Raw genomic sequence first — 26,386 nt, 5'->3', positions numbered from 1 at the left:
TCTGAATGTATCCTTTATTTGTAGGCCATTGAAGGATTTGCTTGGTTATTTGGGACAGTCACCTTGAAATATTTGACTTCTCTAATATTTGGAGTAGCTGATGATGTAAGTGCTGCTTTTTTAATGTTAGTCATTGTTAAAGGTTTTATTTTAGACAGTTATGTTGCTTCATATCTTATTTAATCCTCGAAATGTTTTTTTCCTTCTCTGAGAAATAAAATATTTAAACTGCATAATATTTAAAATGATTGCTGATTTATTATTCCATTTTCTTTTCTTCCTAAATGAAATGGACTTAAACGTTAAACCAGGCCAATAAATGAACGCTGTTACTTTTTGGTGAGCCAATGTAATGTTCCAAGAAATTGAGTTAGCATGGAAAAGTGAAACTTTGTTCAGCTCTTAACTGACCACCATTGTTGTAGGACTATGCATTTGCTAAGTAAAACTTTGGTACATTGCAAAGAACTTAGTAAAACTGTCTTTGGAGTTTTAAAAAAATGTAGTGACTTCTTTTTAAAGACCTATTCGTGCTTTATGGGAAACCATGGGAAAAATTGAATTTATAAATTCTGCATTTAGATTACATTGTTCTGCACTCCTACTTTATCATTAAGAGGTTTTGCATGAAAATGGAATCTAAGCATTTACATTTTATCTATTTAGCATGTTTTGATCAGAAGCATTGAGGAAGAAAAAGAGAATGATGCTATAATAAAACAGTACATTAAAATAACCAGCAAGTAACAAATTGGCAAATGTCATCCAGAGCTAGAATAAATTAACAATACGAAGAAGAGAGGAGATAGTAAGATTTATTTACATCTTCAAAAATAATGTTGAAGTTTTGGTTAAGATCATTGTGTCCCAAAGCCCTTACAAATGTTCTTAACATTTTATTTTGGCTTTATTATCCTTTATTATATTATATATTTGATATTGTATTGTCATGAGATTTCTAGGATTACTTGCACAGAAGTGAGAGAGGAATTATCACTCCAGGGTTTTATGATTTCCATAGCTATCCTCCAGGCATTTGGTACAGAAGCTGATTTAAATGATGGTTACAACCCACAGTTAGTAGTTCTGCAATTTCACATTTGAGTTCCTTCAGAACTCTTGGGTGAATACCAGCTTAGTTTATCAATTTGTTCCATAAGCTCTTCTAATGACACCTCATTCTGCGACAGTGCCTCAGATTTGTCACCGAAAAAGAATGGCTTATGTTTGGGAATTTCCCTCACGTCCTCAGCTGTGAAGACCAATGCAAAGAATTCATTTAGTTTCTCTGCAATGGCCTTATTGTCCTTGAGTGCTCCTCTCGCATCTTGATCATCCAATGGCCCCTGATTCTGATGTACTCAAAAAAATTTTTTGCTATTGCTTTTTGAGTCTTTGACTGACTAACTGTTCTTCAAATTCTTTTTTGGCCTTCCTAATTATATTTTTACACTTCATTTGCCAGAGTTTATGCTCGTCTCTATTTTCCTCACTAGGATTTAACTTCCACTTTTTAAATGATGCCGTTTTGTCTCTCACTGCTTCTTTACTTCGTTGTTTAGCCATGGAGGCACTTTTTTTGTTCTCGTACTGTGTTCTTTAATTTGAGGTACACATTTAAGTTGAGTCTTTGTTATGTTGTCTTTACAAAGTTTCCATGTAGCTTGCAGGGACTGCACTTTTGGCACTGCACCTTTTAATTTCTGTTGTGCTAGTTTCCTCATTTTTATGTAGTCCCCCTTTCTGAAATTTAAATGCTACAGTGTTGGGCTACTATGGCGTTTTTCCCACCACAGGGGAGATGTTAAATTTAATTACATTATTGTCACTATTACCAGGCGGTCCAGCTATATTCACCTCTTGGACCAGATCCTGTGCTCCACTTAGGACTAAATCAAGAATTCTCTCTCTTCCTGTGGGTTCCAGGATTAGCTGCTCCAAGAAGCAGTCATTTAAGGTGTCAAGAAATTTCTCTCTACACCCCGTCCTGAGCCTGAGGTGACATGTACCCAGTCAATATGGAGATAATTGAAATCTCCATTATTATTGAGTTTTTTATTTTTATAGCCTCTCTAATCTTCCTGAGCATTCCGCAGTCACTGTCAGCCTCCTGGTCAGGTGGTCAGTAATATATCCCTACAGCTGTATTCTTGTTATTAGAGCATGGAATTACTGTCCATAGAGATTCTATGGTTCAGTTTGGTTCATTTAAGATTTTTATTTCATTTGATTCTACGCTTCCTTTCATATATAGTGCTACTCCGCCACCAGTGTGGCCTGTTCTGTCCTTCCAATTTATTTTGTACCCTGGTATTCTTCGAGTGATTGCTCGTATCCATTCCAGTTAGGTGTGCGTGTCGTGCGTGCACGTTCGTCGGAAGATTTTTACCCTAGCAACGCCGGTGGGTCGGCAGGTCGCCCCCTGGAGTGGCGCCACTATGGCGCTGGATATATACCCCTGCTGACCCGACCGCTCCTCAGTTCCTTCTTACCGCCCGTGTCAGTCGTTGGAACAGTGGAGCGCGGCTTAGCTGTCCTCCACTTCCCTAGCTTCTCCTTGTTCACTTGATCTCTTGTTGTATATAGTGTAATTGGTTTTATAGTTCTTAGTTAGTTAGTGTACATAGTTTAACGGGGTTCGGGCATTAGCCCTTCCCCCGCACCCAGTGCCGGGGCCCATGCCTGGTTCACCGGGATTTAAACTGTGAGAAGCTGATTCCCATGAGCGATCCTCATGACTCTTCCCTAAAGTGCCTGGGGGAATTGCACATCTTCGATAAGTACCGCATTCGTAAGGCCTTTAAGCCGCGGACAAAAAAGGAGAGGGACTTTCGCTTAAAGACTGTTCCTACGGAGGCAGCCCTGAACTCTCCGTCCTCGGCACCGAGCGCTGACAGCTCTCCTCCGGCACCAGACCACGCCGGCTCCGCCAAGACACCTCGGCACCGGCCTTTTCCGGCACAAGGACCTGATCGAAGACTCTCGGCTCCCACCACGCCTGCGACACAGACTCGTTCGGATCGCCCGGCACCTACTCCTGCTGCGGCACTGACAACTGTGGTACCGTCAACTCCGGTTCCGAGAGGGCCATCGAGTCCGGTCCTTGAGAGCTCCCCTCAGAGGCCTGTGGTTGAGTTTACGGTCTCCTCCACACCGGATACGTTCGCCTCAGCCAGGGACCTTATTGTGATGACTGAGTCTGCCCTGCCTCAACCCCTGGCACCGCCGGTGCGGGTACTGCATTCCAGAGGCAAGCCAGCCGCTATGAGACCTCCTTCGCTGGATTCGACAAGCCGGCACCGATCTCGATCCAAGTCCCCGCACCGCTCGAGGTTCCACGGACGGTCCTGGTCGAGACGCCGCTCGCAGTCCCGGCACCGCTCACCTAGGCGGTACCGGTCATACTTGCGGCATCGATCCATCTCTCGTCCTGCCCGGTACTCTCAGTACCGCTCCGGCTCTAGGCACCGCTCCCGACACCGAGACTCTCGCAGCCGGTCCCGCCGCAGACCATCGAGATCCAGGTTGACCTCTTGGCACCCCACTGGTTGCAGGTCCTGGTCTCGTTCTCGGCACCGCTATGGCTCCCGGTACCAATCCCCGGCACTGAGGAGATCTCCAGCTACGAGAGCGAAGGACTCATACCAGTCTTGCTCAGCTCCTCCCTGGCCGTCCCGGCATCCGTCCGTGTCTTCTCAGGCAGACAGTGCATACGCCCTGGACACCGATGTGCCAGCTGCATTGTTTCAGGAGCCCCAACCTCAAGATCATGGGCCACAGCAAAGGGGTTTCTGGATGCCTTGGGCGTACCATCAGGCCCAAGGCTCTCAACCAGGTCCATCGCGTTTGACCACCTCAGAACACCAGGTGCCAGAAGCCACGATCACCCGTTCTCCTCCTCCCCCTATGGAGGAAGGGTTGACCCAGCCTCAGGATTCCCAGATCCCCGGGGGGAGACAGATGATCCACCAGGCGGAATCCTCATCAGACCCACTGGTTCCAGGTCTCTCCTCTTCATCCTCCCCTGACGAGGCTGTAGCTGGAACCTCTTCTATTGGCCCTCCACCAATTGATCTCAGGGCCCACCAGGACCTCCTCAGGCGTGTTGCAAAAAATGTGAACTTGCAAGCCGAGGAGGTCCTGGAGGTACAGGACCCAGTGGTGGACATTTTATCATCAGATGCCCCCACTAGAGTGGCTCTTGCTTTCATTAGGACCATACAGGCCAACGCCACTATGATCTGGCAGTCTCCGGCCTTTGTCCCACCGGCGGCACGAGGAGTTAAGTGTAAATATATGGTGCCCTCCAAGGGCTATGAATATCTCTATGTCCATCCTCCTCCCTGTTCCCTCGTTGTCCAGTCGATCAACGAGAGGGAATGCCATGGTCAGCAGGCGCCAGCCCCTAAATCAAAGGAGGCGAGACACATGGACTTGCTAGGCACAAAGTCTGTTTGGCAGGGGCTCTTCAACTCCGCGTGTCCAACCAGCAAGCTCTCCTTAGCTGCTGTAGTTATAACACCTGGGCGGCAGCGGATAAATTCAAGGAGTTGCTTCCGCAAGACTCCCAGCAGGAGTTCTCAGCCATCCTCGACAAAGGAAAGAAGGTGGCAAGAACTTCCCTCCAGGCTTCTCTGGATGCCGTGGACTCAGCTGCCAGGACTCTGGCCTCTGGCGTGACTATGTGCCGTATCTCGTGGCTGCAGGTTTCCGGCCTCCCCCCGGAGCTCCAGCATATGATCCAGGATCTTCCATTTGAGGGCCAAGGGCTGTTTTCAGATAAAACTGACCCTAGGCTGCAGAACCTAAAAGACAACAGGGTCATTATGTGCTCGTTAGGAATGCACACGCCGGTGACTCAGCGCAGGCCCTTCCGGCCCCAACCACACCGCCCTTACCCTCAGCCCCGGCAGAGGCAAGACTTCACCAGACGGTGAGGCAGAACCGGTCGCCGAAGGCAGTCGGGCAACCAAGGGGGCCAAAACCAAAGCTCCTCCAAGCCTTCCTCAGGGCCAAAGCCTTCCTTTTGAAGGTGCGCCCGAGGGCGTTGTACCAGTTTCTTTAAAGGATCCGTCCCCTCCTTTTTCCAACCCTCTTTCCTTTTTCCTCCCTGCGTGGTCCCAGCTAACATCAGATCGTTGGGTCTTACGCACTCTGGAACTTAGATACCACCTCCAATTTATTTCAAACCCCGCCTTCCACCCCCCTCCCTTGTCCCTCTTCAGGGACCTCTCTCACGAGCAACTCCTCCTACAGGAGGTGCAATCGCTCCTCGCCAAAGGAGCCAAAGAGGAGGTACCGGAGCACGAGCGGGGCAAGGGGTTTTACTCCCGCTACTTCCTAATCCCTGAGGCAAAGGGAGGTCTCAGACCTATCCTCGATCTGCGGGAACTCAACAGATACATGATAAAGTTGAAGTTCCGTATGGTATCCCTGGGGACCATTATCTCATCCCTGGATCCTGGAGACTGGTATGTCACCCTCGACATGAAAGATGCCTACTTCCGTATAGCCATCTTCCCACCTCACAGGAGGTTCCTCCGGTTCATGGCCAACCACCAACATTTTCAGTGTGCAGTCCTCCCATTCGGCCTCTCTACAGTCCGAAGAGTATTCACCAAATGTATGGCTGTAGTCGCTGCCCACCTCCGCCGCAGTCGGATACATGTGTTTCCGTATCTAGACGACTGGCTCATCCGCGGAACCTCCGAGGCGCGAGTCCTCAGTCACGTCTGCATTGTCAAGGACCTTTTCCTACATCTAGATCTAATGATCAATGCGGAAGAATCGACTCTGATCCCCACTCAGAGGATAGAATTTATTGGCGCCACCCTGGATTCCACTCTTGTCAAAGCCTATCTATCACTGCAACGATTCCAGACTATGGCAGCCATCATCCGGAGACTGTGAGCAGCGCCGTTGACTTCGGTAGTCTCCCTCTCCTGGACCAGATGGCGGCCTGTACGTTTGTAATGAACTACTCCAGACTGCGCCTCCGGCCCCTCCAGTCGTGGCTCAACTCACAGTACCGACCAGCCAGGGATCCTATGGACACGGTCGTCACCATTCCCCCGACTGTCCTAGACTCCTTACAGTGGTGGCTGGATCCCTCCACGGTGTGTGCAGGACACCCGTTCCATCCGCCCCAGCCCTCGGCGTCCCTGACAACGGACGCATCATCCCTGGGTTGAGGAGCTCATCTTGGACACCTACGCACCCAGGGCCTTTGGTCATCTCAAGAGCTGACCCTCCACATCAACGTCCGGGAGCGGAGGGTGGTCCGCCTCGCTTGCCAGATGTTCTGACAGCACTTACAGGGCCGTTGTGTGTCAGTATTCACCAACAACACAACGGCTATGCACTATATAAACAAGCAGGGCGGCACAAGATCTTCACCCCTGTTTCAAGAAACCTCACGACTTTGGGACTTCTGCATAGCCCACTCTATACACCTTATCGCGTCCTTTCTCCCAGGAGTTCGGAACACGCTGGCAGATCGCCTCAGCGGATCCTTCCTTTCCCACGAATGGTCACTTCGCCCGAACGTTGCTCTTTCGCTCTTCCAGAGGTGGGGGTTTCCCCGGATAGACCTCTTTGCGTCCCGCGGAAACAGGAAATGCCAGACGTTCTGCTCCTTTCAAGGCCTCTCACTGGGTTCAGTGGCGGATGCCTTCCTTATACCATGGATGATGCACCTGCTCTACGCCTTCCCACCATTTCCGCTCATCCACAGGGTCCTACTGAAAGTACGCAGGGACAAAGCCCGCTTAATCATGATAGCTCCAGCGTGGCCTCGGCAGCACTGGTACACCATGTTGCTAGACCTGTCCATAGCCCCTACTTCTTCACCTGGACCTGAGCACTCAGGACCACGGCAAACTGCGTCACCCGGACCTTCAGTCCCTCCACCTCACGGCATGGCTCCTGAGTGGCTGACCACCCAGTCTGAGCTGCATTGCTCTACCCCAGGTGCTCCTGGGTAGCAGGAAGCCTTCCACTAGAGCGACATATTTGGCCAAGTGGAAGCGTTTTGCATGCTGGTGCATGGAGCGGAACTTCCTTCCCACCGAGGTCTCCATTCCCAACATCTTGGATTACCTCTGGTCCCTCAAACAACAGGACCTAGCGGTCTCATCTCTGAGGGTCCATCTGGTGGCCATCTCTACCTTCCACCCAGGGGAGAGTGGCCACTCGGTATTCTCACACCCGATGGTGTCTAGATTCCTTAAGAGCCTAGAGCGCCTTTACCCTCAGGTATGCCGCCCTACCCCTACATGGGACCTTAACCTGGTTCTTGCCAAACTCATGTCTGCCCCTTTCGAGCCGTTAGCAACTTGCTCCTTTCTCTACCTCTCATGGAAAACCGCTTTCCTGGTGGCCATCACATCAGCGAGACGAGTCTCGGAGCTTCGGGCCCTCACGGTAGATCCCCCATATACTGTGTTCCACAGGGACAAGGTGCAGTTGCAACCACATCCGGCCTTTCTCCCCAAAGTGATATCAGCCTTCCATGCTAACCAGGAGATCATCCTACCTGTTTTCTTTCCAAAGCCACATTCGTCTCGCAGGGAGCAGCAGCAACACTCCCTAGACGTCCGTAGAGCACTCGCTTTTTATATCGAGCAAAGAAAGCCATTTTGCAGAACCCCCAACTCTTTGTCGCGGTGGCTGAGCGTGTCAAGGGCCTACCCATCTCCTCGCAGCGGATTTCCTCCTGGGTAACATCGTGCATCCGCACCTGTTACGACTTGGCTCATGTCCCATTGAGCCACGTGACTGCTCACTCTACCAGGGCTCAGGCCTCATTGGCTGCTTTCATCGCTCACGTGCCCATTCATGAAATTTATCGCGCAGCTACTTGGTCCTCGGTCCACACCTTTGCCTCCCACTATGCCCTGGTTCAGCAGTCTAGGGATGACGCAGCCTTCGGATCCGCAGTGTTACACTCTGCTACATCTCACTCCGATCCCACCCCCTAGGTAAGGCTTGGGAATCACCTAACTGGAATGGATATGAGCAATCACTCGAAGAAGAAAAGACGGTTACTCACCTTTGTAACTGATGTTCTTCAAGATGTGTTGCTCATATCCATTCCAAACCCACCCTCCTTCCCCACTGTCGGAGTAGCCGGCAAGAAGGAACTGAGGAGTGGTCTGGTCGGCAGGGGTATATATCCACCGCCATGGCAGCGCCACTCCAGGGGGCGACCTGCCGACCCACCGGAGTTGCTAGGGTAAAAATCTTCCGATGAACGTGCATGCGTGGCGCACACACCTAACTGGAATGGATATGAGCAACACATCTCGAAGAACAACAGTTACAAAGGTGAGTAACCGTCTTTTACTGTGTCCCATTTATTATCCTCATTCCATCAAGTATCTGTGATAAGTATTATATCAATAGCCTCATTTAATAGAGGAACTCTAGTTCGCCCACTTTATTAATTAGACTTCTAGCATTTGTATATAAGCACTTTAAAAACTTGTCACTTTTTAGCTTTCTGCCATTGCATGATGTAATTGAATGGGACTCTTTTTTTCATTTGATTGTTTCTCATCAGATCCTACCCATATTTTATCATTTTCCATCCTCTCATCTTTACTAGTACATAGAGAATCTCCATTAATAGATCCTCCCCTAAGGGGTGCCTCTGTCTGAGCCACGTGCTTCTCCGCACCTTTTGGCTTTCCCCCAGCCCTTAATTTAAAAACTGTTCTATGAGCTTTTTATTCTGAAGTGCCAGCAATCTGGTTCCATTTTTGTTTAGGTGGAGCCCATCCTTCCTATATAGGCCCTCACTTTCCCAAAAGATTCCTCAGTTCCTAATAAATCTAAACCCCTCCTCGCTACATCATTGTCTCATCTACGTATTGAAACCCTGCAGTTCTGCTTGTCTAACTGGCCCTGCGCATGGAACTGGCAGCATTTCACAGAATGCTACCATGGAGGTCCTGGACTTCAATCTCTTACCTAGCAGCCTAAATATAGCCTCCAGGACCTCTCTCCTATCCTTCCCTATGTCATTGGTACCTACATGTACCACGACCACCAGCTCTTCCCCAGCACTACACATAAGTCTATCAAGATGTCTCGAGAGATCCGCAACCTTTGCACCAGGCGGGCAAGTCACCATGCGGTTCTCCCGATCTTCGCAAACCCAGCTAACTATATTTCTAATGATCGAATCCCCCATGACTATTACCTGTCTCTTCCTAATAACTGGAGTTTCCTCCCCCGGAGAGGTATCCTCAGTGAGAGAAGGTACCGCAACATCATCTGGAAGGAGGTCCCAACTATGGGATCATTTCCCTCTGCTCTAGTTGGATGTTCTCCTTCCCTGCACCTTTCATCCTCTTCAGCAACAGAGAGGCTGTCAGACTAGGGGTGGGACCATTATACTGTGTCCCAGAAAGTCTCATCTATGTAGCTCGGTGTCCCTTGGCTCCTCTAGTTCAGCCACCCTGGTCTCCAAAGCCCGTGCAAGGTCTCCGAGGGCCTGGAGCTCCATGCACTGAATGCACACACATGCCGTCTGCCCACAGGGCAGGTAATCATACATGCTGCATTGGGTGCAATAAACTGGATAGACCCCACTCTGTTGCTGGTCTTCTGCCTGCATTCTCTTTTTACTCCTGCAACTCGTTCCTTAGTTGATGTTTTTGTTTTTATCAGGGGGTGTTTTTGGCTTTAAATTTAAAGAAAGTTGTATATCTAGCCCCCCTGACACACACACTTCCCCCTCTAAACTCCCTCGCAAAACTCCCCTGTTAGCTGCTCCTGTTCCCTAGCTCCTCTGGTTGCTTAAGAGCAGGCTTTTTAAAGCCCTGGTCTTCCTGAGTAGCTCCACCCCCTGGTTAAGGGTTGATGGGTGCTAAAGGACTTAGGGATCAAAGCCTCTTTAAGAAGCTTTTAGTCTACTTTAGGAGGCCGCTAGGCTCAGCACATGGTCCCCCAAACAAACAGACCATGTGGTATATTTCAGTCAAGCAGCAAGCACACCACAAACACACACTACAGACAACAAACTTACCCCAAGGGTCACATAATTATTCCTCCTTCATCCAGAGAACTCCCTTGCAAAGCTCCCCTGTTAGCCGCTCCTGTTTGCTAGCAATGTATTCCAAGATGTTCACGGGTACTAGATGGAGAGAGAAGATAAGAAGCCCGTATCCCCTAAGTAATCTTCTACTGGATATATTTGAGCAAACCTAACAGTTTTGTGCCTGAAAATCTCACTTAAGCTGTCCAAATAATGACTTGGTGCATTTACACTTGTACTATTAATAAAGAGTTTTTGTTGAACTAAATAGGAAAATGTTTGTTTATGAAAAAAGAACTTTGTTACAGCATATGAGATCAATTTCTTATTTACTGATGTTTTTTGCTTTATATTTCCTACCAGGCGCATATAAGTAACCTGCTAAAATCAAAATTTATTGGCTACAAGGATTTTGATACGTTGATGTACACCTGTGCTGCAGAGTTTGACTTCATGGAAAAAGAGGTAACTCATTAAAAATTGATTTACAAAAGAGATAACTTGTTTATATTTTACCTCAACTGTGATTGCTTCTACCAACAAATCTGAGAGCTGTTTGCTGTCATTGTAAGACTTTTGTTTCCACATTCAAGTGGAGCTAGATTTTCATGAGGTTAGAAATAGGAAGTGTAGGATTTCAGACTTGAAGGAGCTCTTAGATTTGGATGTGAGAATAAGAACTGTATAAGGACAGATTCTTTAAGTTTTGAGATACTACTTGTTTTATATAATCAGCAATATGTAACAAAAATGTTGAGGAGATAAAAAATAGGTGAGAACCATATCTTGAGGTCCAATGTCTTGTGGTTTGTCTGCGCAGAGAATCACTTTGGCTGGATGAGTAAAAATGCTTTTAGGGCCATTAAACTTGTCTTGGTGCAGTCATAAATTTATGAATGTTAAAAAATGAATTGGCAAGTGTTTGAGATGATCTGCAATTTAGTTCCAGCCTTATGACTGATAACTAAAGAAAATAAGCTAGAGATAAGATTGAAGCCTCCAAAAAGATGCTAAAGGCAATTAATAAAGTAGAAATTGAAAAGAACTTATGTAATGTTAATGTCTAGCCTTACTTAAACATAGGGGGACTAATTTATAAATGCTGTATCAGTGTTATGAGTACTAATTAGGTAGCTGGATGGGGCTTGATGTCTTGAATCTCCTTTCAGCTCACCTTGATTTTGCTATATGTTGAAATTTAAATCTACCCAGAAGAAAAATATTTCAGATATAAAGCATGTTAGCTTTCAGAGTGAGAATGGTAGTAAATTAAAACTAAATTTGAAGGAAATAAAATTGTCTTTGCATTTCAGACTCCAATAAGATACACAAAGACATTACTACTTCCCGTTGTTCTTGTGGTTTTTGGGGTAATCACCATGAAGGTAAGTGATTCATTTAGTGAGTTAACTAGTTCCTCTTTTGGTGGAGTACTGAGGAGAGCAGTAAATTCATTCAAATGAGGAAGAGCTAGGTAAATTAGAGTAGAAATGATAGCCAGATTTTTTGTGTTTTTTTTTGGAATAAATGCTGTACTGTCTTCTGTATGATATGGTTCACTGACCTGATCCTGCACCACCTAAAATGAATGCCAAAACTTCCATTTTGCCTTATAAAAATCATGCCTGTAAAAACACCCATTTAAAAATTAGTGGCTAATTTTTAACACATAATATACATTTAGGACTAATTTGCCCTCCCTTATGTACCCCTTTTATTTTGGGGCCTTGTGGGACCTTTATAATTGGGTGGTGCGAGAGTTATTCCTAATTGTCCTGTTCAACTTGAATATTTTTATTCTAAACAATTTAAAAATGAAATTTTATTAAAAATGTACTGTATTTCTATTTTGCACTTATTCTGTACCTGATTGACAGACTGTATAACTAATAGTTTTTTGTTATTATATATTGCATTATGTGTAAAACATTGCAGTTTAATTTACTCAAGAACAGATAGACTAGATGCAGGCTGCTTGTCTAATAAGAATTATTAGTTGGCATGTGTATCTAAATCATATTGAATGAAAACTGCCTTTACTAATGTTTTAATCGTACCATCTCGAGCCCTCTTAATTTAATTTTAGAATTTTAAAATGTTCAGAAATGCTTTAGAAAGATGCTAATTTGTCATATTTTGTTAACGTTCTTTCTGTTAACAGGCAATTAAATATATTGTGTGGGTTTTATCTCAGAAAGACCTCTGTGAACGGTAAGTATTGCCTTTAAGATGTTAAACTTAATGATGATCTTTAAGTGGCTCTCCATATTCCCTCTTATAGGTACTGTGCTGCCTAGTGGTGCCTAAAAATTGAACCTTCTCCCAATAGTGTCCGTTAGTGTCCCTCCTACCTCTCCTCCCATATCTCTGAATGTTCTGAGGGCAAGGCCATATAAGGATGCGCAGCATCCTCTACCACTTCAGTTCCTTACAACCATGTGCCTGGATGGAAATGAATGATTCCAGTCCCTTCGGATCTGGCACTCCATGAGTGTTTGTTAGTTGTTTAGTGATTTGTATAGGTAAGTAGTTGATTTGTTAGTATCTTAATTCCAGGTTATGGTGGAACTGAAGAGGATAAAACTGAGAATGAAGCGGTGTGTTTCATGCCCTGCTGTTTTCCCAGCATTAGACTTTAGGTGCCTGAAGTACCTGGGAGAGAGCCATTCTCCTGGGTGTTGCATCTGCCTGACTTTTTTACACTCTGAGCTTACCAGAAGAGGCAGAATAGATTCCAGGTGCTTCTTCTTTAGGCTAAGCCCTGTGGATCTGGACAGTTGTTGAATCCAGGGTCCAAGAGGCCAGTTTTATCTCCTATGATTTCCATCAAAGCAGTTGAAGGGTTTCAGGAAGTCAGAACTAGTGTTGCATCTGGCTTTGGTTCCCACTGCTCCATCCGTCAGGCCCTATGTCGGAATCAAGGTTCATGCTATCAGTTCTGGCTGTCTTGGTTCTAAAGAGGAAGAGGTCTGTGGATAAGACAGACCCTGTTAGCAGTGCCAGATCATGTGCCTCATTATCAGATCCATCTGATTCCAACAGAGTCTCTCTAGTTCCAAAATCAGTCTGTTCCGGTCTCGGCTTCAGGATCCAAAAGGATGGATTTGAGGATTGTGTCAGATCGGTCCCATTTAAGTCTTTGGGTCTGGCTGTAGTCCCAGTTTCAGGTCCGTTTTACTGTGTTGGTGGTAGCTGATCTGTATTGTACAGCTTATGATTTTTCCTCAGATCTGAGTGAAAAAACAGAGGGTCTTGAGAACAGACAGGCATTGTCAGTTCTGAGGTTTGCATCTTCTTGACCTGACTAAAGGAGAAGAGCAGAGGAGACTGTCAGGAGAAAGACTGACAATTTATAGCTCCTTCTCAGACTTCTACAGGGTTTCCACGAAGATCTTTCTCTCCACTTGTTTCTGGCCTCCCTCTGTCTCCAGTGCATTCTGTCATGGATGCAAGGCTAGGTTTGAATCTGTTGCTGGGGAGGCTGGCAGTCCTGGGCTCCATGGCCTTACTGGGGACCACCATAGGAATTTTTCAGTTGTTCTTCATGTTGATGGAGAGTAGTCGTGTGACAATTTTCCAGAATGGGCCATATTTTGGAATTTAATGTAACCACCCTATGCTCATTACATATTCTTAATTGTCAAAGTGTCTCACAAGTGATTGTAATAACTTCCTTTGTTTTCAGTTGAAATTTGCAGACCAGATCAGTCTCACACTGAAGGTTGTGCACCAGTTGAAGTAGATTGTGTGCCCATTGTCTGTACATTTGTGCATAGTGGGTCAATATAAATGTACATGAATTCCTAATGTAATGCTTCTCTATTTGTAAGCTTTTGTATATACAAAAGAGCATCTAGTCTACTGGTGAAGGTAATTTTGAATCTGTCAAACAATGGTTAGTGAGTGCATCTGAGTCATCTTACAATTCAGGGTCACTGGATTTCTCAAAAGAGAAGCTTGCACCTTGTTTTGGAGTTGGAACACATCAATCTGGCCCACAGATCGTTCCTCCCTCACTTTCATGGGAGGATTGTGCAACAAGTAACAGATAATACATCTGATATGTATTATGTCAACAAACGGAGGTGCTTAGTCTGCTCTCATTTGTACAGTGACAATCACATTATGGAACGGTTCCATTCTTCACAATGTTTATTTTGTGACTCTGCATTTGGCAGGAGAGAATAATATAATTGCAGACCATCTCAGCAGAAACAGTTCTAAAATTCATGAAGGCCACTGAAGGATCAGTTGATTTAGGACATATTTTCCAATTGGGATCACCCAGATGTGGACTCATTTGTCATTAAGTTCAACAAAAAGTGTTGACTCTTCTGCTCCAGAGCAGGCAAGAATAGTGAATCCATATCAGATGCTTCCTTTTGCACTGGGGAATTTTCTGTATGCTTTCCACCTTTCCTTTGATCCAGAAGGTAGTGAGGAAGATATTTTGGGATAGGGCAAAGATAATTCTCATTGCTCCAGTTTGTCTGCATCAGTGGTGGTTTACTAATCTTCAGTTGTCTGGTGAGGCCTTCATACATCTTCCTTTGTCTCCAGATCTGCTGTCTCAGATTCTCAGTTTGGATCCACAGTCTCTTTATCTGATGGCTTGGATGGACCACTGGACTTAGACTCTATCTACTCTTGAGCAGTCAAATTTCTTAACTCTAGAAAACTGTGTACCAGAAGGTGCTACCATTTGAAATAGACCAGGTTTGTGGCTTGGATGAAGGAAAAATCTGATTGTCCTGTCTCAGCTTTTATATCTTGTATTTTAGAATATTTAATGCACTTAAAATCTGAAGGGGGTTATCTAACTTATCTTTGAACGTTCATTGGTAGCTATCTCTGGTTACCATTTTTTAGTTGATGGTAGATTGTTTTTCATGTATAACACAGTTAAGAAATTTATGTAGGTTTTGTCTAATGTGTATTCCCCTCAGAGCTGGCATTAGGGAAAATGGCACCCTGGATGAACTTGTGTTTTGGAGCCCCGGCCCCCATGGGCATGGCTCATGGGCTCCCCAACCCCAACATCCCCATCCTGCGCCCCCTTTGCCAGTAACCTCTGCATTGTGCCCCCTTTGCACCTAATGTTTGTACAGTGCCGCCTTCACCCCAACCCTGGTACTTCCCTCTCGCCTGTGCCCCCAGCCCTGCGCTGCCAGCCTGTCCCGCCACACTGCCCCGCTTCCCACTACCCTCCGCCCCTTATGTCCAGCAACACCCATGCCCAGTGGTCCCTCACCCAGAGATCTCCACCACAGATCCCTATGCCCAGTGCCCTCCCACCCACAGACCCCTACTCCACTGCCCATTGCCCCTCTCACAGCCCGCCCACCACAACTGCCCAGCACATCATATTCCTCAGGGAATTCAGCACCAAAAAAATAAAAAATGCTGTGCACAATATTTAAAAATTCTACAATTTTTTTGTCAATAAATAAATGTGGAGGCTCCAGCATTGTTGCAGTGGTAAGCATAGGCCACTGGCTGCACAGAGGTAGGACATGACCCTGCAGCCTTCCCCCTTCCCTCCCAGGATAGGGACTTGGCAGCGAGATACCTCTGTGCACATGTCAAAAGGCCACAGGAAAGCATTTTACATGATGTCTGGGATGTCAAGACCCAAAATCTGTTTGAATGACAAAAAAGAAATAGCTGATACCAATGGCTGAATCCAGCCCTCATCCAGGCCCTCGGCTGCCACCGCTCTGGGCCATCACCTCCCAAATGGCTTTTTAATTCTCCCTAAAATAGCATGTCTCTCTAATCCTGAAAAGTAAAGAGGTGCTTGGGACATGCAGTTTAATAAGAAAGAACTTTAATAAGTTCATCCTTCCTAAACACATACAAGTAACAACACGAAGAGAATAAAGCAAGGAAACTTCACTGTTTCCATCCTTCCCTTCCACGCCTGTCTCTCCTCCCTCCCTCACTTTAAGACTTCAATGCCCAGCCCATCCTCCCCACCCGCTTCCTGAAGTCCTGCATGGCTCTCCCCGCTGAGCTCGGCTCTGCTCCCCCACTTTCCTCCTAGCCTCTCCAGGTATCCCCTCCCCTCTCTGTTCCCAGCCTTGCCCGGCTCCCCCTTCTCCCCCTGTCTGGCCCCGCGGGCTCCCCCTTCTCACTCACATGTCATGTCACGTGGAGAGTTTCTGTCCTGGCCCCAGGCCCTGCCCCTGCTTGAGACTGAGCGGCTCAAGAAGGATTGGAGGGACTCTGCTCCGCTTCAGGTGGTGGTGGGCCAGGCTGCCACACCACCAGTGATGGATTGCGCCACTCCGGACTGCTGGGGAATGGGGGACCAGTGGAACTGGAGCTTTCAGCTGGCCAACTGAGTAAGTGGGCGGAGGAAAGGGGCCAGGAGGGCGGGATAGGGGAGAAACCTGCCGGCTCAGCACTCGGGAGAGGCTGGAGAGGAGGAATCCACGCTGCGGCCAAGTGAAGTCCCGCTGCAACCAGCGAGGGGAAGCCTGAGCCCCGTGGGCCCAGTTTGCCAAGCCCTACTTTTCTTCTTTGTTAACTCAGTTTGGTTTTGGCTACGCTTATGAAGTCATGTTTTGAACCCTTAGCTGAGTGTTTGTTATATTATTTATCTCTTAAGACATCATTTATTATTGCCATAACATCAGCCAGAAGGGTGAGTGAATAAATACCTTGATGGCTCATCTTTTACATTCCACCATTCACATCTTTTCATAAAGATAAGGTGATTCTTAGGCCTGAGTCCCAGGATTTTTCCACAAGTGGTATTTTTGCTGGTATTTTTTCCAGAGCCACATACTAATGAGGGTGAATCACCTTTATATACTTTTGATGCATGAAGGGCCCTTGCATGAAAATACTTAGATTATATTATACATATTTTACACTAAGAATCACATGGCTTGTATGGTGTCTTTCCAGAATACATGTAGATGGATTAAACAATGTATTGTTGGATGTTATGTGGTAGCAGAAATTCTTGTACTTACAATCATATTCCATTAGACCTGTGGCAGCTTCTCTTGCTTGCCTTAAACAAGTTACTGGTATTGAAATTTGCAGGGCTGCAGCCTGGAGTTCTGTACACATTTAATAAGCATTATACTCTAAATATGGCCTGTAGGCCTGATGCTAGATTTAGTAGAGCTTTGCTTCAGTCTGTATTCAATTAGAACTCTGTTCCCTCCTCTGGGTTATTTTCAGCACTGCTTATGATAATATCCCATAAGTGGAAATATTCAGAACCACTTGTAACTGGTGTTCTTCAAGGTGGCTCTGTACCAGAGCCCTCTTTTTGTCTCGTGGTTGGTGATGGAAGGAACTGAGGTGGTAGAGAGTGCAGCTCCCCATTTTATGGCCTTGCTTTCAGAATGTGTTCAGAAACACTGAGCAGTTCAGCAGAAGGTTTTGTAGTTGTTGAGAGAGCACTCTAGAGCAGGGGTAGGCAACCTGTGGCACACATGCCGAAAGTGGCACACGAGCTGATTTTCAGTGGCACTCATACTGCCCGGGTCCTGGCCACCAGTTTGGGGGCTCTGCATTTTAATTTGATTTTAAATGAAGCTTCTTAAACATTTTAAAAACCTTATTTACTTTACGTACAACAATAGTTTAGTTATATATTATAGACTTGTAGAAAGAGACCTACTAAAAATTTTAAAATGTATTACTGGCACATGAAACCTTAAATTAGAGTGAATAAATGAAGACTCGGCACATGACTTCTGAAAGATTGCCAACCCCTGCTCTAGAGTCTAAGGGACACTGCTTGGAGAACGTTTTACCACTAGGTGGCATAATACCAGTAAGTGTGACTATGCAGAGCCATCTCAAAGAACTCTGGTTTCCAGTAAGTAGCCTTCTTTTTTGCTACCAAACAAATGTTAGAATTCTTTCTTTTCATTTGAATTGATATATGCCAGATGCTTTAGATCCAAAAGAGTGTATTGACCTGGTTTTGGAGAGCTGTTTGCTATTCACTAAATTGAACTGTTTTTTTCTTCACTGTATAGCATTCACAAAATAATATTTGAATTTGTGCTTATTGATAAGTTAAATTACCATACTTTCTGTTTGTTTGCTCTTTTTTTCTCACAAGTATCCTGCAAGAACATTAGGCATACATGCATCAGTTTATGGAAACAGATTTACAATAATTCAATAGCAAAGCTAAGGTTCTCTGGAAGTATCTCTTTTAAGGTCTCAATAAGCTTCATAAGTTGCTGTAAAAACAATGTTTTGTTTACACGGTTTCCTCTTAAGGAGCCAGAAACCATACATGTCATAACTAAGTAAATGGTTGACTTGTTTTAACAATACATTGTAGGACATATTCTGTGTACTTACCTTTTGTTAGGGAGTTTCTAGCTCTGTGTCCAAATAGCTAATGTGCTGTAAAAATTGTGTGTAGAAGTAATTAAAGTATTAAAGAGCTTTTTCAACCTTGGAGATAAGCCAAAACATAAATATGAGACAAAAATATTTATCCAACCTGTAAAGAGCTTTGAAATCTGTGGCTGAAAAGGGCTATATAAGTGATATATATTTATCAGATCATTTCATAAATGTAACAAGGAGCGTTCTGTAGAACATATTAATGATTCTGTGCTGTGAAGAAATAATGTATTTGTGTGGTTTTTCTTTTTTATCCAGAGAGGATCATTTTAACCATGGTGAGGTAAGACTTCATCTTTATGAGTTCATATGTGACTCCTTAATTTGAATAAGTACTGGTACATTTTAAATATAATTTAAATGAGAATTCTCTTTGTATTATGTTTCTCAAAAGTTTAGGTTTTTTGTCTAATTCCCTACTCCTTGGTTAGTGTCACCAGAATAACTTCTTTAAAATAATGCATACAAAAGACATCCTGTTTGTAATGGGGAAAAGTCTTACACTTTGTTTTAATTAATAAATAGAATATCCTGAATTCCAACTTTCATTTTTTTCTTGACATGTTTGAAGACTACCTCTGTAGTCTTGTTTTGTTTGTAGGATTTGTGTGTGGTAGTTAAGCCTAATACTTTACTTTCTGTTCTTTGTCAGTTATTCCTAACATTTTATTTACATAAGTAATTGTCTTTTTTTTGGTATTTGGTTGATTTTTGTTGTTCTTGAATGATGACTTTTCTTTGAGGTTTTTTTTCCAGTTTAAGTTCAAAAAGTCAGCCCGACTTAATATGACATCTGCTTGATGATGGGTGGAGCCATCAAAGTTTAGGTAGACAAGCTTAAATCCCATTTTAGCATTCAAATCCCTAAATTCAAATTCTTTAATCCGGGAGGCCAATTGAAAGACTAGGGTAAAATGAGGGGTCAGATCACTAGAAATTAAGCATTCACTGAGGAAATTAAGTTTGCACTGAAGAAGCCTAGACTGAAGTGCAAAATCCTTCCATATTTACTACAGTTAGAAAACCAATTAGAATCTAGGGGTTAGGATATAGAAAATAGCTTCCAATAAGCCTACACCCCGTAGATAGTTGCCTCCAATTTGGAGGAAGGAATCTCCTTCGATGCTCAAAGAAAAAAAAGCTTCCTAATGAGCTGCTTGGCACCCAATTATTTATTTTCCTGATTTATTTTGAGGCATCGTGCTGTTTTGCCCTTTAGAACCATCTTAATTCATCCAAAAATATTAAAGTGATTCAAACAGGTAGAGATATTGATTGGAGTGGCTGCATTTTTATCACAAGTTCTCCTCAGGTAATGTGTGTCTGAGGTTATGTGTGTCAAGAGGTAAGAGTCTGGCATTGATACTCTGAGTTGAACTTACTGATATTTGATTTTAAGATCAGTGCATCCGACGAAGTGGGTATTCACCCACGAAAGCTCATGCTCCAATACATCTGTTAGTCTATAAGGTGACACAGGACTCTGTGCTGCTTTTACAGATCTAGACTAACACAGCTACCCCTCTGATATTTGATTTTAAGAGTATCAGAGCACTATGTTACAAATAACTGGCCTTGTCACTGGATGCACAATTTAGTAATGGTGACAACTGTATTTGTCACACCTTTCATCTCTGGATCACTCAGTATTTTAGATACAGTAACTCCTCACTTAAAGTCCTCCCAGTTAACATTGTTTCGTTTTTACTTTGCTGATCAATTAGAGAACATGCTTGTTTAAAGTTGTGCAATGCTCCGTTATAAAGTCATTTGGCAGCCACCTGCTTTGTCCATTGCTTGCAGGAAGAGCAGCCCATTGCTGCTAGCTGGTGGGGGGGGGGGAGGGGTGGCTTGGAACCAAGGTGGACTGGCAGCCCCCCATCAGCTCCCTGCTCCCCTAAGTTCCCTCTGCGGCAGCTGGCCAGCAGGCTATCAGTTGTCTGCAGTTCAGCTGTCCCTCCCCCCACTGCCATGTGCTGCCCCTGCCCCCTGCCTTGGAGCTGCTCTCCAGAACCTCCTGCTTGCTGTGCAGGAGAGAGGGGGGCGAGCTAATGTCAGGGTTTCCCCCTCTCCTCTGCTCCCCACTTACACTATTTCCATAAGTAGGGAGGGGAGGGGAACCACACAACAGGGCTCAGGAGGAGGGAGCTTCCTGGGAGCAGCTGCTGTCTCAACTTGTTGATCTACTTAACAAGGTAGTGTACTTAGAGTGGTGTCAGCGTACTTCAAGAAGCAATGCGCTTCTCTCCCTCTCTCACAGGGCCTCTGTCTCTGTCTGCCATGTTGTCTCCCCTCCCTTCATTCCTGCTGCTTTGTAGCGTGTGAGGCTACATTAACAACAATGGGTTAACCCTTGAGGGCTCAGCCAAAAGCTAGTTCATCATTTAGCAGTAAGGCATTCCCTGGGAAATATCCCAACCTCTGACTTCACCACTTCAACCAAGCTTCACAATCATCAAAATAATCTTTTTATCTGGTGAAAAAAAATTTCCTTGGAATCTAATCCCCCTCTATTTACATTAATTCTTTTATGGGGAAATTGGATTAGCTTGCCATCATTTCACTTAGTCACATTTTTCAGGAACATAACTACAATGTTAAGCAAGGAGTTACTATATGTTAAATAACTAAGCCTCTTCCTGCCTGTGAGGTAGGAGATGGCCACGCAGCGAACAGTGCATCTATCGTTGCCTGCCTGCCTTGCAGTTTGCCCTCCTGTATATCCAGCCATTTCTCCAGCTAGTCCTTCTATGCTGCTTTTCCTCGGGTGATCAGATGTCCTGGTTTTATAGGGACAGTCCCGATTTTGGGGGATTTTTCTTATATAGGCACCTATTACCCCCACCACTTGTCCTGATTTTTCAAACTTGCTATCTGGTCACCTTATTTTCCTCCTTCCTTTCTCTATCCACATGTAAGCATACTTAAAAAAAACAAAAAACCTCTGAATCCTCAGGGAGGACGAGTAAAAAAACACCTATTTATCCACTGCTTAAATTTGGAAGATTATTTTACTTTGCAATACATTAAAAGAATCTCTTAAATAAGTTTTACATTTTTCAAAATGTATTTTGAATATCAAATGAAAATGTATCAAAATGTTAGCTTATGCTTTTGTGTATGTGGTTGTTTTTTTTGTTTGGCAGCTGGTATACCATGCATTGCAGCTATTGGCATATACTGTACTTGGTATTTTAATTATGAGACTGAAACTGTTTCTGACACCTCACTTATGCGTTATGGCTTCCTTGCTTTGTTCAAAACAGGTAAGATGTTCTTTAACCCTGCAATTCTCTCAACCTTAATGTTACCATAACACATTGTTCTGTGAACTCTTATCCAAAATTATATAAACTGCTCTATTATTGTTCATAACTGCTGAATCTTTTAACTATAATATTTATTAGTTAACATGAAAACGCAGGTTCACTTTAAAAAATCAGCATTCCACTTACAGTATTACAACTAAAACACTTGGAATAGTGTAACTACAGCATAAGTCTGTCTTATTGTGCTTTGTACTGAGCTTAGTTATAGGACAGCCCGTGTTACATTTTGCTTTTAATTGTACATTTCATTGCTATTGCTGGTTTTGTATCACTCTAATTTTATCAAAAATTAATGTTGGTGTATAATCACCATTTTTCGCTGTTAGATTCATTGCATACATATCTATTCTCAGTGGAAGTTTAGTTTTAGATAGGCTTGAGTGTTGAAAGCATATTCTTGCTTTGAAGCTGAACTGGGATGCAAAATGAAGATAAGATTCTTCTAGTTTTAAATCACCTATAGTGGCAGAGCAGACCAGATTTCTTCAGATGTGGAATATTTGTTGGAACTGGCTATTCAGACAAGTATTCTACATTTTTGAAGGGTGATCCTCACACCCAGAATACAGTTTGTCTTTAGAACCACAGCTAAATATCTGTTAAATGCACTTCTGCCTGATTGTTGTCATGTACAGTACACACAGTACTATAATATGCAACTACACTGTTTTTATATGCGGGACATGGCAATTTCCAGTATATACCCTCTTTTCATTTGTTTATAACTTTGTTAAATTTTAACTGTTAAGATGAAATTTTCCATGGCCAAGTGTCTATCTCAGGCTGAGTTTTTGAAAAATTTCCACCAAAACAGTTCAGTGGTTTCCAAGAAAAAAATCCATGTTCAAAAATCCTGGCAAGCTGTAGCACCTCCATGCATTGAAGCAGGGTATTGAAACATGTCCATTTTGGGGCAGGGGTGGAGGGGTAGCCTTTTGCCATCTGTCACTGAGGGGCTGCCACTGCACCCCATCTCCAAGCATGCATTGCCACACCTAGTCTCAGTTAAGGAGATTTATGCTTTTATAACAAAGGTAAACAAACAGAAGGCAGTCTTAAATCAATACCTGGCCCCCAGACTTCAGGGCCACCCCTCCCATGGTCTTTGGCTCTCTAGTTCCTGGCAACTTCCTTGCCTCCTCTAACTCCTCTTGTTGCTGCAGCCATTGGGTTGCTTCCTTGGGCCCCTGGTCCCTTACTCTGGGGACCCACCACAGGAGTTAGCTTCACTCTAGTGTGGCCTCCGCTAATCATAGCTCAGCTTGTCTCAGTCCTTCCTCCTCAGCTGTCTACTAGCAGCCCTTTATAGGCCCAACTGTAGCCCAGGTTCTGTAATTAGCCGGATTATGCTCACTTGTTCCAGTACAGAGGAGCTGGGCTCAGTCTATTCACAGAGACCAGCTACCCTGTGACACCATCCCTGTGAAAATCTGCCCAAATTTGACTACTACTATGTTTGCCTTTGAGAAATCACAGTTCACACATAGAGACGACTTAGATTTTAGCAGTAAATCTCCAAAGATTTCATCTTCACTGAGCATATGTCTCTCTCAGTTTCTTGTGCTGACCAGAGTGCCTGCTTCCTCCCTCACAACTCCTGTGTGTGACTGAACTGCACGTGTTGCATTTCCACAGAACAGCTAGACATGCCCCAGCTCCTCACAGCTTCTGTATGTAACAGGATTGCACATACGCCAGCCCCACAGAGTGACAGAATATACTTCAGCGCATGGCAGCAAGGTCAAAGCCAGACTTTCCCAGTAATGTCTGCTCCTAGTGCTCTGGGCTGGGCACTGGAACTACGAATGGAGTGTCTGTGCCCCCTGTCCTATCAGTGACCCCCCTGTGGGCACTCAGGCAGTGTGGAGAAGGAAGCTGGTCTGATTCAAATGCAGAAGGGACAAAAGCTAGACTGGGGGGTGGAAAGGAATAAGAATGTGGGACTAAGGGTGGTGGAGGAAGAGCAACTGTGACTGGGAGTTGGAAGGGAGAGACTGGGACTAAACCTGGGATGGGGGGGGTAATGGGCAGAGAAGATGGATCTGAAAGAGTGTTGAGGTGCAGGGGGAGAACTGGGATTTGCTGGGTGAAGAAAACTTGGACTTGGATGTGAACTCTGAGTAGTGGAGGCAGGGACTAGGATAGACAAAGAGAATAGGACTAGAGCAAGGAGATGGTGTGGGAAAAGTGGGAGCAGATAGGGCAGGGAAGGCCTCAAGCTTGAGGGAAACAGGTCTGTGCCTGTTAAAGCACACTCACTTCCAGAGCCTGGAATGGAACCCATGTTTCCTGAATCTCACCATTCCACTGCTGTAAGCAAATATATGTGAAAGATACTGGCAACGTGTGTGTTTCCTCCCGCTCTAGTGCTGGTGAATGTAGTGATTCACAACCTAATTATTTTGATCAGTTTCTGTCTTAGAGTAAGTGCCAGAAGTCTGTGTAGTGGATCTACGTGTTCCAGCCCTACTGATGAATCACATGGGTGTCAGTATATGGTATCACGTTTGGAATATTTTTTTCCATTTGTTTTTTTAGGAAACCTAGGCAATTAAACAGTAAAAAACGATTAGAATGTTATTCAGGTTTCAAAGTCAATCACTCAATTAGGAAGTGCCAGTATTAAAGTTGCTTATAATTTTAATTCAGCCCCATTGTGCCCATGAATTATGATAGTCTTTTCTTTTTTCAGTGATTGCACATGTCCATTCCATTTCAGGTGTGTGCATTTCCAGTGCAGTTGTCAGAGATTTTTTTTTCCCCTCAGCAATGCCCATCAGGGCAGCACAGGTAGCTTCTGTTCCCTCATGCTGCTGTGCAATGGTATAAAGGACAGAGCCATCCCCAATCCCATTGTTGTCAGATGTGTGTTGTCAGAGGCTACCAGTGTGATGCTCTGCTCCCTCCTTGTTGGTATCACTCGGCTGCGTGCGTGTGTTCCCTCTGTGTGCTGCCTCAGCTCTGCTCAGATAGCTGACACAGCAGACCCGAAGAGAACCCTCAATGACCACAGAGTCCAGTAAGGTACGAAGGCACGTCGGCCAGGTTTATTGCCGTATTGGACACAATGATAGTTCCCCTAGATTGTTACTCTAGTAAAAGGCATACTACTAATATGTGCCCATGGTCAATGGACTAGGCTCAGTCAGTGGCGGGACTTTCCACTGCCCCCTAGGCCGGACAAAGACATCGCCCCAGGGATGCATTCTTATACACAGGTACAAACAAGTTACACATCACTCCTGACGTATTGAGGTGCAACCCCTCTACCATAGCGGGTACAACCCCTCTATGTAGTAAGGTGCCGCCTCTCACTTGTACATGTTGGTTTGAACAAAACAACTCTATCCATCATATTACCTTTTGGCCCTGTTATTGGGATGGGTCAGCCTGTTCCTTGTTATCTGTGTGGAATGTGCAAGTATGTGAAAATGTTCTGATCTCTAGTGTTCAGTACCTTTTAGGTACATATCTTCTTGCAGCATCAGCCCTTTCCTTGCCAGCTTCTGTGAGCAGGGCCTGCCTCTGGCTCACAGCTCCACTTTGCTTTATGTTAGCAAAATCATGACCATTACTTTAGTTCAGGCCTTAGGCCTCATACCAGGCCTCTGATACCAATGTTCATGTCTCAGGGCCTCCTCTTATTACACCCATCAGTTCCTTCTTACATCTGTGATGGTGGTTGGAGAGTGTGGTCTTACTATCACAAGTCTTTTCCTTGGTTTAGTAGTTTATAGTGTTAGATAGGTAGTTATAGATGTACCCATTCCTAGGTATTGCAGCCTCTGCCAGGGCATGACTCAGTCACTGGGTTTTAAGCCCTGCCATTCCTGCAAGAAACCAGTTCTAGTGAGTGACCCACACTCCACTTGCCTGAAGTGTCTTGGGGAGACTCAGGTCCATGTTTTGGTGCCTACCTTGCAAGGATTTTGATCCAAGAAGGACAGAGGCCAAGCTTCAGTTTCTGCTGATGGAGGCAGCCCTACACTTATCCTTGGAGCTGTTTCACTCATAGTGGGTACCAAACATCTGCATCCATCAGAAGTGCTTCTTGTGGTCTTGCTAATTCTTGGGTCCATACTCCTTCCCCAGTACTGAGAAAGAGGCACAGAAAGATGCCATCTAATTTCAACAGGGCGATGCCAGAGTCAGTGGTCCTGCCTGAGCAGATGACTGCTTTGGAGAGTGCAGTGTCTCAGCATCTAGAGATGATGCCAAGTTTGAACATGTGGTCCTTCGATCTGAGGGTAGGATCGAAGTCTACCTGAATAAAGACTGAACTGCTTGTGAGTCACCAGAAGTGGAATACACATGTGCAGTCATTCAAAGAAGAAACAGTTACTAACCTGTTCCCTAACGGTTGTTCTTTGAGATGTGTTGCATGTGTCCATTCTACCACCAGCCCTTCTGTATTGGAGTCTGTCCGGTAAGAAGTGTCCCTGCCAGCAGGTATATGGGATCTTGGAGAGCAATTACCACACAGGTGGGGTGCAAAATAAACTTTATTAAGAAAATGCAAAAAACAGGGAAAATTCAATAGTGAGGGGTATGGGGTTTGTTAAGGTAGACAATTTTGGGGGGGGGAAAAAAAAATTTAAAAAAAAAAGGGGTCGGGGGGGGGGGGGGGGGTTTT

The 26,386-nt window shown here is 44.8% G+C and overlaps 1 protein-coding gene across 1 annotated transcript in view; it reads left to right on the top strand.

Annotated features, from left to right (window-relative positions):
- LOC116823824 (protein C-mannosyl-transferase DPY19L1) overlaps positions 1-26,386 on the top strand; it is a 238,708-nt gene that overhangs the window by 188,433 nt on the left and 23,889 nt on the right. The window contains 6 exon segments of the mRNA XM_075062586.1: positions 25-105; positions 10,403-10,504; positions 11,353-11,424; positions 12,201-12,250; positions 18,683-18,707; positions 21,571-21,690. Coding sequence (XP_074918687.1) covers positions 25-105; positions 10,403-10,504; positions 11,353-11,424; positions 12,201-12,250; positions 18,683-18,707; positions 21,571-21,690 — 450 coding nt within the window.

Source organism: Chelonoidis abingdonii, chromosome 2 (genome assembly GCF_003597395.2).
Source record: "Chelonoidis abingdonii isolate Lonesome George chromosome 2, CheloAbing_2.0, whole genome shotgun sequence".
NCBI lineage: Eukaryota > Metazoa > Chordata > Testudines > Testudinidae > Chelonoidis > Chelonoidis abingdonii.
Note: the sequence above shows the minus strand (reverse complement) of the source record. Positions and strands in the feature narration are given on the sequence as shown.